The sequence below is a fragment of the Osmerus eperlanus genome, chromosome 14, assembly GCF_963692335.1.
Source record: "Osmerus eperlanus chromosome 14, fOsmEpe2.1, whole genome shotgun sequence".
Classification (NCBI taxonomy): Eukaryota; Metazoa; Chordata; class Actinopteri; order Osmeriformes; family Osmeridae; genus Osmerus; species Osmerus eperlanus.
The window spans coordinates 7134999-7148690 of NC_085031.1; the positions used below are offsets into that span (position 1 = coordinate 7134999).

The 13692-nt window shown below is 39.0% G+C and overlaps 1 protein-coding gene across 1 annotated transcript; it reads left to right on the top strand.

Annotated features, from left to right (window-relative positions):
• The first annotated feature begins 5391 nt into the window (after positions 1-5391).
• LOC134034141 (steroidogenic factor 1-like) lies at positions 5392-13151 on the top strand. The gene is made up of 7 exons (XM_062478506.1): positions 5392-5597; positions 5791-5909; positions 6069-6210; positions 6757-7421; positions 10882-11001; positions 11302-11449; positions 12599-13151. Exons 1-7 carry the CDS (start codon positions 5531-5533, stop codon positions 12844-12846), a joined length of 1509 nt encoding a protein of 502 aa, XP_062334490.1. The 5' UTR covers positions 5392-5530; the 3' UTR covers positions 12847-13151.
• The last annotated feature ends 541 nt before the right edge of the window (positions 13152-13692 follow it).

Here is a 13692-nt window from a genome sequence, read left to right on the forward strand (position 1 = left end):
TATAGTTCATTATTTTGTAGGGTTTGAGGGCCTTAAGGTCTGGAGGCCATCTGCTATCTAGTATTGCTCATTACAGGTTCCAAGATGAAGATGGATCTTAATGACTACAACTGGATTTTAAAGTCACACATCAAATGTGTATTTATGTGTGTTTCTGCATTTGTGCTTGGTTGTAGAGTAAAAAGTAAAGTTGGGGCTCAATTGAAATAAATACAGCGACACACAGAGTTGATTGGAGCTATAAACATCCATCTAATTACTTACAAGGGTGATATGTTATCAAAATAGCTTACATTTACACTGGGAGAAAAAAGATCTGTACACTATTTAAACATATTTGAGACTCCTCATAATGTACCTTTGTGACTAGTCAAGGCAAGGCAAGTTTATTTGTAAAGCACATTTCCACACACAATGGCAATTGTGCTTTACAGAGGTACATAAACAATTTTAAAGAAATAGATTAATTGTATTTTAAAAACTGCTTTGTTAGTCGTGAAGACATGGGAGAAGAGGTCAGTTTTCATTCTAGACTTGAATATGTCAACCGTAGGGGAGTGTCTGGTTGAGGCACGCCTGACTCTGATGGGCTAAGTCAGTGGTTCTCAAACCCCTGCTCTGCATGCTCTGGGCCTGGTCCTCAGGGACCCCTGCTCTGCATGCTCTGGGCCTGGTCCTCAGGGACCCCTGCTCTGCATGCTCTGGGCCTGGTCCTCAGGGACCCCTGATCTGCATGCTCTGGGCCTGGTCCTCAGGGACCCCCTGATCTGCATGCTCTGGGCCTGGTCCTCAGGGACCCCTGATCTGCATGCTCTGGGCCTGGTCCTCAGGGACCCCTGATCTGCATGCTCTGGGCCTGGTCCTCAGGGACCCCCTGATCTGCATGCTCTGGGCCTGGTCCTCAGGGACCCCCTGATCTGCATGCTCTGGGCCTGGTCCTCAGGGACCCCTGATCTGCATGCTCTGGGCCTGGTCCTCAGGGACCCCCTGATCTGCATGCTCTGGTCCACACAAATACATGTTTGTAGTTTTGGTTAAACTTCTAACTGCTGCATTCTGGATTATCTGCAGTTGTGTTGGCTAAGGATGGAAACATAACAGGAGTTGAAACAGTCACGTAAACACAATTGTAAAAGCACATTTATTCTGTTTCAAGGTTTATGACGCAGTCCGAGGTGAAGCTAACCAACGTCACGCCTGCCCCATCTCAGGGACAGCAGGGCTGGTATCCTTGCCATGGAGGGTAACCCTGGCGTGCCACACATGCAGCGTCCAATTGTGGTGCGAGGGGGGCGGGGCTTTTGGGGGATGTTGGAAGCAACATGCCAAGAATGCTGCAAAACAAGGTTGCATCTGACGGCAACAAGGGTTTAAAAGGGCAGAAGCAGAGGGAGGGATAGTCCTGGACTCGGAGCACACAAGATTGAGTGAAATTGTTCAGGGTCAGAAGATTTGAGGGTTGGAGTACAACTGTGTGTGTGTGGAAGAGAGAGAAAAGGAGAACAGTACGTGCATGATTGTGTGTGTGTATGACAAAGAGAACGGAGTAGGGATTTTTGTGTGTGTATGATTGAGTATGGGGGGTGTTGGATGAAAAAGCATTCAAAATAGTATAAATCTTTAGTGTGAAAATACAAGTCTGTTCAAATCCCAAACAGGCTGACTGTTTATGATGGAGGCTTTCACAGGTATTTTGTGCACAAGTGTTTTCATTTTCAATGTAAGAGTAAAGAAAAACATCACCTAAGAGAGAGCTACATCTAGGTAGATGCTTTGTGAAAACGAATATCCATTCCCACCAGCACCTGTTCTACATTGTACGTACCTGTTGAATCAATGTTTTTGAAGACGTTCCACATTGGGATTTTTTTTTTTTAACCCTCGCTAAAACATTAGTTCCTCAAAGCACACTTATTATTAATCAATATCTCTGCCTCTACTATGGACATTTTTGTCCATAGTAGAGGCAGTAGACAGTTTTGTCATTCAGTCAAAAGTTCGTTTTCATGTTTATTGCAATGGAGGGCTGGCATGCCAAGATTTTACGACCTTGGAGCAAATAGCTTTAATGAACACAGGGTAGGCAGGAGGATGGTTCCTTACGCAGTGCGCGTCATTTATTTTAGTAGCAGGAAAATCCAAGGCAAAAGTACAAAAGGGCAAGGCAAAATCAGAGTCAATCAGACTGAATATCAAGGCAGATATGTACAAAAACCCAGAGCAAAGCTCCAGGCAAAGACTAGGAAAAGGTACTTGGTTGGCCAAAAAAACAGCTACAAGGTCAAAACATGTAATTGTTATCTAGGTTACTCGGAAAGAAGGCTTAGTATGTTGCGTAGACACAAAACAATACCCCACAAAGAACATGGGAAACTGAACTGGATAAATAGAGTGCTCTAACAAGCGGCAGGTGAAACTCATCAACCACACTGAACATAGACAATGGAGAACCCAGAATGTAACCTAGAAAAACTGTAACCTGGATCAGTAAAAGGTTTACAATAAGGTGGGTAAAAACAAAGAAAACAAAGACTAATAAAGAACACTACCTTACAATAGCAAAGTAATTCAATTTGTCCAGGTTTCTGCACAATATGTCATTTTATGTTAGAAAGTATTAGGGAAGTACAAATGATAGGCAGTGTAAAGATAATAGTCAAATGCATTATATATTCTGACACGAAAAGCAAACTGTGGTGTTTGAGGCCCATGAGGTTGTGGCTGTTTCAGCCTCAAGGTCATTGAAGCAGGCTAGCTAACTGGGTGGGAGCCAGTTCGCATCCACCAGAGACAGAGGACAACATTTAGTGGTGGACATTTCGACTTGAGCCTTGCTGGCACCAGCAGTTAGGCTTACAACCATTACAAGTGTGACCAAGTATCCAGTTATTTAATCTCAGATTGATTACTCTGCAGCGCTTCACTGTGGCTGAAGTTACATTAAGTCACGTGCATATTTAATAGGTTGGGATTAATTAAGAACATACTTTAAGGTTTAAGATTGGGACACGATTATGTGAGTGTTAATTACAAGTGTTTATGTTGTATGCTGCAACACACTTCTTCTGACACATAAATGTGCAAACAATTCCACTAAAAACATTAAAGATTGGTATCTGATAAGAAGGCATCAAATCAAATTTCTGTTCCAAGTTTGAAATGTGTGGGATTAACCTGCTGTTGTCCTCTGCATACCTGGCTGGCTATATTTTCCTACATCAAAATGTAATGTTCTGTGGTGAAAACAATAAAAGAATAGCCTTAAAAAGAAGTGGAAACATATTTAATTCACTCCTCAGTGACTCTGATAGGAGGACGAGGAAGACCTTGTCAAAACCTCTCTTTGTCTGTCTTTTGTTGAAGTGTATAAAGAGCAGTTTGGTGAAGGGGACTTTATCGTATAGGCAGCTGTTCAATTTCTCTATTGCCTAAAACAGTGTCGACTAAAACCAATTTTATATTCCCAAACAATGCATGCAATGTATGAAACATCAGCCCATAAGCCGTTATCTTTGGTATGACGGCTTCCTTTTTGAATGAAATTACTGTAGCCAGTTGTCTCTACGGAATAGGTCTCCAGCTATCAATGGTGCGTTCAAAGGTTTGCACAGACCTGTGCTGCACTGGATAAAGCACAGCCTTTGACGTGATCTCGTGGCTTGTTTTGAATTGTGATGTTTTTAAAACAGGAACACCCAGTGAAACAAGGGCTTACTCTCCTGCCTTTTAGCCTTTATTCTGCAAAAACACTACGTCATTGACAGACACAGCATTTACGCCTCAGTCGCATTAAATTGAAATCTCTTATTGACTAAAAGATCAAAGCAAAGGTGTAGGCTATTTTAATGACGATAATGACTATAGCACATAAGCTACCAATGAGACTGGGCTATTATTAGCATATGTATGTGTCAATCTAATAACATTGTATTGAACCCTCTATTTAAAAGAACCCAGTGTCCGTGAGAGGCGGGCCGGTGCGTGGTTTATTGTCCAAGCTGCATGTTTTGTCATTATTTTGCATTTTATGCAACAATAACTTATGGATGTGTATAGTTGCATGGATATTTAATTTAAGTTAACATTTCGAGCATAATCAGAACGTCATACCACTAATGTGGCTATCGAGTAGGCTATCGAATACTAAAAAATAATTGTTGTTTATAGAGATACGCCATGTCAATACGATAGCCTATACACAATAGGCCAAGGCGGCAAAAAGCCATAGATGGCCTTTATATAAACTACATTGTATGTAAAAAGGTAGAATGATGTTTACAACATCATTTGTAACAACAGAAACCCCCTGAAAATGAACCTTTCATACCTAGATTATTTTTGGCTTTGAGAACGGTTTTACCTTCCTGGAACTCATTCTGACATTGTGCTATATCCAATAGTTCATAGTTTATGTGTGGAAAAACATTTTGTTATTGTAGCATGCATAAAACATCTTTAATTCCTAAATTCACTAGGTGGTTGGTCTTACATAAGTATAGGATTTGATGGCCTGCACCCAAGGACAATAGCAAATTGATCGTGTGACAGGTGAGAAAAAGAATGAGAGAACTGAAAATATTGAAACCAACGTTTCTTTGCTGGAAAGGGTATTTTTGTGTAGTGTACGCATAACTAAAACGAATCCTAGCCTATATGCATGCAAGCATTAAACTAAATTCAAGGATATTATCATGATAATATTTAGCTATGTTGAAAATCATAAGGCAGCAAGCATCTAATTTTGGCTAGAGTCCTATGCTTATACTTATATAGCCTACTTTCTGAATATTCATTGTCTTTAGCAAGTGGGAAGGTTGAGGGTGGCAAATTCCTATGTGAGATGTTGTCCATAATCTGCAATAAATAGGCCTACGTACATTATAAGTGTACAACTATATATATTTCAGTGATCCCATGAGGAAATTATAGCCAAAGTTGTAGGTGTTGTAGGATACAATTTAGTGTAAGTATAATTATTCGTGATGCAACGTTTTTAGTGTGTTTTTTTTACATGGGCCTAATGAATAAAAAAGAACTCTTTAGACTTATTCGTCCGGCGGTTTTATTTGTAGCATTTTAACAACAATTTGTATATGTCATATAAGCTATGTACCTGTCAATAATGGGCTATGATAACATTCCGTGTGGCGTAATTTGAATGAGATATTAAATACTTTATAATGTGGGGGAAAGAAACGTTCTGTAGCCTACCTGTAGCCTACAGATGACCCACCACAACCACCACAACCACAATGATAAACACATTCTATGCAGTAGGGACAATTAACCAGGGAGGCGTCTTCTGGCACTCATTGGCATGACATGGTCATTGGCACTCTAATAAGACCCTCCCATCCATCCTTTTGAATCTCTAAATATGAGGAAAGCAAGTCAGTACACATGGTGTCGGTGACAAAGTGTACGACGCTGCTCGTTTTCCAGTTACTCGGTTAACGTTTAACCTTCGTGGCATCCCCGTTTATAAGCAATTTCTACAGCATCCTAACCGCTTTATTTTCATTAGTCCTGGATGAATATCCAAACAGACGCCGACAATTACAGTCATCACCTAGAGGAGAGCGCTGGGGGACTTGCGGGTATGATTTCTTTAATTCAAAGTTTCTGAAGGTTTATCTTCGATAATGGTAAATCTTGCTAAAATAAAAACACAACATAATTTTTTTTGGAACGATTGGTATTTTAATTTAAAAAATATAGGCCTATATATATATTGACTGGATTTACAATCACGTGCATTTGATAAATACATATTTGTATTCTTATTTACAGGAGTTACGTTGAACGGAATGGAGTACAGTTATGATGTTGATTTGGAAGAACTATGTCCTGTTTGTGATGATAAGGTGTCGGGATACCATTATGGTCTATTAACTTGTGAGAGTTGTAAGGTAGGCTGTGTGCTTTAGTCGTTTTCCAAATAGACACGACTTAATCCTAAATATATCGTGGTAACTATTTCGATACTTCCCAATACAAAATTGAATAATTGAATAATGTCAGATATTCAAACATTGTTTTGTAATATCGATTTGTTCTTTCATTCACAGGGCTTTTTTAAAAGGACTGTTCAAAACAATAAGAGGTACACATGTGCAGAGAATCAGAATTGTAAAATTGACAAAACTCAAAGGAAACGGTGTCCATTTTGTCGATTCCAGAAATGTCTAAGTGTTGGAATGCGATTAGAAGGTGGGAAATACTCATATTATTCTGATTTTATTGACAGCCCTTTGCACGTGGTATATATAGGCTTCATTGTGTAACTTGCTCAGATCTGAAGTAGCCAGACTCTTCAGTAATCATAAACATAAATAGGCTAACACTTAGTAGCCTATTTATAATAAGTAGCCTAAATAAACATATAGGATACTTTTCTGTATAAGGCTATTTCGAGATTCTTGAATTTCTTCATTTAATAAAAACCTCGATTTGTGTTTTCAAATTGTGTCTTAAAATCGTTAATGGAACATTTCTCCTTTTTGTTTATATTGTTTGAAAGTCATGTTCACAATGTTTTCAATAATAACGTTTTGGAAAGTCATGGCAAAAATGATTGGAAGATTAATTTTAATTTAAATGGTATGAATAACACTGAAATAATAATGTTGCATTTGTTACAGGACAGTAATACACAAAGACTCTCATATTGTCACAAGTCAAGACTGATTGTGATGAAAAGGGAAGCAATGAGACAGCTGTCAGTTGACTAATAATTTCTTCAACCTCATCTTTCAGCGGTTCGTGCAGACCGAATGAGAGGTGGCAGGAATAAATTTGGCCCCATGTACAAGCGTGACCGGGCCCTTAAGCAGCAAAAAAAGGCTTTAATACGAGCCAGCAGCCTCAAGATGGAGACCAGCACCCCTCTGGTTTCCACCAGTCAGGTGGACTACAGCTTCACCAGCAGCCTACCAGCACTGCACCCGTTGCCCAAGGGCATTATCCAGACCACCCCCACCTCCCTCCCCCCAACAGACTACAACCGCAACCTCTATGGACCTCCATCACTGGGGGTACCAGTGCCCAACAATGCCTCCCAACCAGTTTATTACCAGTACAGCTCCTTCCCCAACCGGGTGATCAAGTCAGAATACCCGGATCAATATACAAGTTCTCCAGACTCTGTGGTGGGGGGCTGCGTTTACCCTGACCAGGTGTACTCAGTACCAGGCTCACCTCAGGCTGTTGGGGTGCCTCAGATGGTGCTGGAGATCTCACGCTGTGACCCTGATGAGCTGCAGGTGCAGAGTAAGATTGCTGCCCATCTCCAGCAGGAGCAGAGCAGCAGAGGGAAGATGGAGAGGGCCAGCACCTTCAGTGTCATGTGTCTCATGGCCGACCAGACGCTGTTCTCTGTCGTGGAGTGGGCCCGCAGCTGCATCTTCTTCAAGGAGCTCAAGGTAGGACATCCAACCATCCTGAATATCTGAGAGAGTTTGTCTTTGTTGTTCTCATGAGGAATCCTACGGGCTTAATGTGTTTTTTTTTCATGTGACAATACTTTGCCTCAGAACAAGTCTTTGTGTTTTAGGTAATTAATTTGAAGGGACATTTGTGGGTGCAATTGACTATGATTATACTGGTCATTTGTATGACTGTTTGTTACTTCCTATTGTAGTTGTGGTATTTTGTAGTTGTGCTACTGGACAATAATATACATTAAAATAATAATTTGTGAAACACATGGGATCTTATGAGCCTAACTCACTATTCTCATAGCTGTACATGCGTTTTCAAGACTTCTCTCTCTCTCTCTCTCTCTCTCTCTCTCTCTCTCTCTCTCTCTCTCTCTCTCTCTCTCTCTCTCTCTCTCTCTCGCTCTCTCTCTCTCTCTCACACTCACACACACACACACACACACACACACACACACACATACACACGTATGTAGAAACACAACCTAAACTCTGTAAACATTTACCAGTTTACACATAGACCTGCATGTTTGATTGCGACTTCCTCCCTTCTGAGGTGTCAAACATGATGAAAACATGTTGACAGGTAGAAGTGAGCTGTCACAACGCCAGTCAAACAACTGCTTTTATTTTAACCTGAAAAGCAACTCAGCAGTGAGATACATAACATACATTAACGTAACTTAAATTAACTTAACTTGACTTAACCAAAAAAAGATCATGTAAAATAACGGAATAAACTTTAGTATATTAATGTACCCCTCATATGTACTTTCAGAGCAAGCTAATACTAATTCAGGTTTGTCAAATATCAACTGAGGGAGGTGAATTGCTAATCAGCTTAGCACCCACAATTACCTTCACACGCTAATGAGACATTGTGGTTTGGCATGGGTCTGTTGTTAACAATGATACACTGTTTAACTGGTTCATAAACTACGAGTTAAAATCAAGATATGATAATCCTGTCTAAATATTCAAGGGATGTTCATGTATTAATGTAACAATACCAACTATCTGTTAAATAGTGATGTAACTATAGATAAACCATATCTTGTTTTCTACTTCTGATCAGTTACATCATTTGCTCCTACATGGCATGTGCAATAAAGTTGCACTAATGCAATAATATTGACGTAAATATACAATGAAGATGTACATAAACAGTGCATTGTCAACTAGATATATTTATACAAAAATGTAAGGAATCCTGATTGCCGATAGTGAAAAAATGCAGTCAATAGAAATATTCATTTATTGTGAATTGAATAGTTAGAATATCCTAGCTATAACCCAAAGCAGACATGAAGTTATTGCAAAAATGCATCTCGACTTAAATTCCACAAGCTTGAGATGTGAATTGAAATTGCATATTGGTTATATTTATTGTAGAATAAGACATTAGGCTAAATTGAAAACATTTCACACAAACAGTTGGAGGATTAGCTAATTAGCTGTACTATAATGAACTTTAACAGGTGTAATTGTAATCAACCATCACAACATACTGGTATGGTGTGTTTCACTGTCAACTCACCGAAAGAAACATTAAAACCAGTGAATTGCGAAAAATAAGCCTACTGCTAAATTCCTCAATCAGCTATTTGTGCTGGTGCAAAAGACATTCCATGAAATATATACGAGTGGAATTTGAATTCTGGATTGCCTATTCAGTGTGTTTGGGTATTTTTGTGTGGACAGGACAGAAAGTATTTTCTTTTTAGGTTCAGTTGTAAGAATGCTTTTTCTAGCAATTTATCAAGCAAAAGTATTATCTATCTTTCATCACTTTCAATCATAGCTAATACTTCTTAAAGGTGACACATATTCTAGACTATTAGGCAAGAACAAGGTTCAACAAAAGGTTTACAAAATTAACATAGCTCATGGGCATAGACAGATTCTTGATGCAAGGTTCTGGTGCTGTTTCAGCTTCAAACGTTGTGACTCACATTTTAGATAGAAATTCGACATCAAAGTTGTTTTTTATCACCATGAATCATAACTGCTAGCATGCTGCCATGTTTTGTCCATGTTTACCTGGTGTATTTGTGATAGTTTATGGGACAATATTTACTCTCTAAAAGAATGTGTTGATGGGTTGTTTCCAGGTCTTTGTGTCTTTCATCCACATCAGACAGGTGTGTGTGCATGTGTGCCTGTGTTCATCCGTTTACAATCAAATAAGACTCTGTAGTGACCTATGTTACATTTACCCTGGGGGAAATTTGAAAATGTACGAAAAGGTTATATTACAAAGATCTGGTATAAGAGTATCTGAGATAAAGGTAAAAAAAAGTTAATGACTATATTAAGTTATCTCACCAAAGTATAGAATTAGACAAATATAAACTGTTTAATGAAAGCTGTTTCTCTTCACTTGCATACAGAAAATAGCATGCACCATGCTTTTCAGCGGTTTTACAGCTTTGTTGTAATAAAAAAATATAAAAGCTTTATAGGTATCCACTATTTGATACTTTCAATACAAAATTGAGGCATATATGGAAATAGTTGCAGTAATATGCAGTGCACAGTTATACACCTGCACTTACATTTGTGTACATAAGTGAGACCCCAAGTCTCGCTTAAACAACCAGCTCTACCATAAAAGACAGATTGACAGAAAAATAACCCTATATGCAACCATGGAGCAAGACTGACAGTTATTTGTGGATCAATTGGACACTCTTTTTTGCAACCATGAGGCAAGAGGCCATGTCTGTGGGCTTCTGTTGTCATAGGTATGCATGTTTACATCTCTCTGATGTTATCAACGGTCATGTTTTGTCGAGCGTTTGTACGAGCCATTGACATGGAAACATTTCTATAATGAGATAAGTCCTATCCTGTAGAAACTGTAGAAAAAATGGTTGTCTTTTATCACATCCACAAGTGGCCTGGTTGCTTAGCAGCCTCACAATGTCGATTTTCACAAAGAAAATGAGTAAAACTGTTCTAAAAATCCTTTTAACCTTTAATCTAATAATGTCTAATATAATAATATGTGCTGCTGTTATACCACATAATTCCATTGTAGTTCATATGCAACTACAACATTGTTACAATTAAATTGTGTCAAATTAAGATCAAGTGTTATTTTAAGGCTCATTCATAGGAAGTCAGAAACAGGTTCTGCATAAGAGTATGTAAGTTGGACAGCATTTGACTAGTCAAGCAAATAGTTTTTAAATGAATGTTTTAGTGAGGGATGAGCATGATACGTGAGGACTCATATGGACCATGCCACTGACTTTTAAGACTGTAGTTTGAAGATGAAGTTGTGTCCTGGAAAATACACCTACAATAGGTCTATGGTTGATGAACCACTAGTGTTTTACTACATCTGAATACAAGTCAGACTACAACTCTGCCACATGGATCACAGCAGATCAGAGGGCAAAGAACATTTCTAAAGGTTTTTCATCATTTGCTTTGCCTTCAGGTTGGAGACCAGATGAAGCTTCTTCACAACTGCTGGAGTGAGCTATTAGTGTTAGATTTCATCTCCAGACAAGTCCATCATGGAAAAGGGGGAAGTGTTCTTCTGGTCACCGGACAGGAGGTGAGTTCAGGTGCAACTATCATCCTCAGCATCATCATCATCTCCAAAGTTAGTGTTGCTACACATGTAGTACCGTGGATATTTGATATATATCTCCCAAAAAATACAATGCATTACCAATGTATGATTAGAATTATTCTATAATTATACTGCTATATGAACTATTGTGTTATGGCACAGATCAGCAAACTATTCCCTAACTATTACAATCTAACTTTTTTTAGCTTAGCTGCACACATACATGTTCCAGCTAAACACATACAGGTTCCGGATCTTTCTGACTATATTTCTGTATATCAGGTAGAGCTTGTGTCCATAGCTTACCAGGCTGGAGCCACACTCAGCAGTCTGGTCCAGAGGGGACAGGAGCTGGTGGAGAAACTGCAGAGCTTACAGGTTGACCGCCGAGAACTGGCCTGCTTAAAGTTCCTCATCCTCTTCAATCCTGGTAAGTAGATTTATGTAACCTGTATAACTTAGATATACTGTATCTATTTGCACAAGCTTCACTCATGTTTTACAATCTGAAGGCTAACATGTCATTGAATAATGGTTTGACTTCAGAGGAAGATTCAAATCTTAATATTTGTTACTTGAAGAAATGAAATGGCAGATTTTCAATTTCAGGGTTCAGTATAAGATAGGCATTGGTCTTGAATTGGAACTCACATTATTACAATGAAATTGCAATCTTTAGCAATAGCCTTTAAACCGTTCCCCTTCATTACATTAAAAACCCCCATCATGAAGTCCTTCCATTTGATTCAGAACCAGCGCAATTAATTTGAGTGTGATACTGCATTGACTCAAATGTATGTTATTGGGAGTTGGCACATTGGTGCTTTGTCACTTTTATTGTAAAAAGCTTAATGATTTACTCTAAATAGAGAAAAGATTTTTGCACAGGTAATGGCCTTAATTCGAATCAGGGGCCACTCTGAATAGAGTTGTGGTTACAAAGGAAACGATAGGAGCCCTTGTTCTGAACCATGCTCAATAGAAGCTTAATGGATTGACCCTACCATCAGTTGATGGTCCTGATAGACACACAGAGAGTCTGTAGCTCTCGAAGAGGGGAAAATGGCCCTTTTATCGTCGGCATTCCCTTAAGCGGTAGCAATTTAGTGCTAAACCACTGTGAACAAAAGCTTCTTTTTAAAATGAGAGTGCTTGAAGCCTCTTGCATTGCGCAGAATATGAATGTTTGCGTGGGGTTTGGAGGTGCTCATGTGGATCTCTCGTCTGCCCCACCCAAGCCAGGTAGTCTGTCACTATTCTTCCATTCTCCTTCTTCGATCCCCTTCACATTCTTGCTTTTTTTAAATTTATTATTTAGCACTGTTTATTTTCCAAGGCAATTTTCGCTTCAACCTTTGAGGCTTATATAGGGCTCCTGCTCCCCTCAATGGGAACCCCTCAATTAATTTTTGGTCCTCAGATATACCCACAGTGAGTGTGTCAGTATGTTTATGTGTAACACATGTACATTTTTCTCCTATATTTGTTTGAGCGTTCTATATATTAACTACTGACCATATACAATATACCGCATCATTTTACCATCCTCAAGCCCCTTCTCTCTCATTCCTTCCCACAGATGTAAAGCTTCTGGAGAACCAGTCATTTGTTGAGAGTGTTCAGGAACAGGTGAATGGGGCTCTGCTAGAGTACACGCTGTGTGCTTATCCACAGTACCTGGACAAATTCAGCCAACTTCTACTGCGACTCAGTGAGCTGCGCTTGCTCAGCATCCAGGCAGAAGACTACCTGTGTTACAAGCACCTGAGTGGAGAGGTTCCCTGTAACAACCTTCTCATTGAGATGCTGCATGCCAAGAGGGCATGAGGGTGAGGAGGGGGGGGGGAGATCACATGGGGTGTCAGTGTTGCTCAAATGTTGTCTGTGTAAAAGCGAGAATGTTTGTGTTGAGAGAGGGACTGTGTTTGCCTTTGCGTGTGTGTGCGTGTGTAAATTAAACACATCACAGAGCCAACTCAAAGCTGGCTAGCTTAGGCATTGTGCCGTGGGTTATCACTACAGTTTATTGCTTTAGACTGGTTCGGATTGCTTTCATTCCTGTCCTACAATATATTTGCGGTATGCAACTTAAAGACATTTCCAGTTTAACATCTCTTTTACTGTGCAAACCACTCTCTTCTCTAGAATGGTGTAAAAAACTAAAAATGTTTCAATAGTGAGTTGGCCAGCACACACACAGACACATGGGAAAATCTTAGATGACATTTGAAGCTGAAAATGTTTGTTATATAATTTGAATTTGGTTGTATTTAGTAGTTAAGTGTAGAAATTCATTTAAACATTTCTTAATTTTCCATTTTGTATACATTTTGGGCAAATTTTTTTTTTTAAGAAATGGAAGTTTACATGAGTGCCTCAAAATATGTAATCACAGTGTGTACATAAAATAAATTCATTGTTCCATATTCAAACTATATTGCAGCTACAGAGTATTTCAGTACATTTTACATTTTTACACTGTACACTGTAAACTGCAAAGAAATCCAGAGCTAAAATGCATTTTATAGTGTTTTTAGGTGATGAATAAAATAGTTGTGCAAAAATATAAACTAAAGTATTGCAACAGTAGAGGCTAATGGTGTGTGGGTATACAGCATTAACAAAAGATGATACTCCCTCAGCCATGTAACAAAAATTTCTGAATTGAGCATG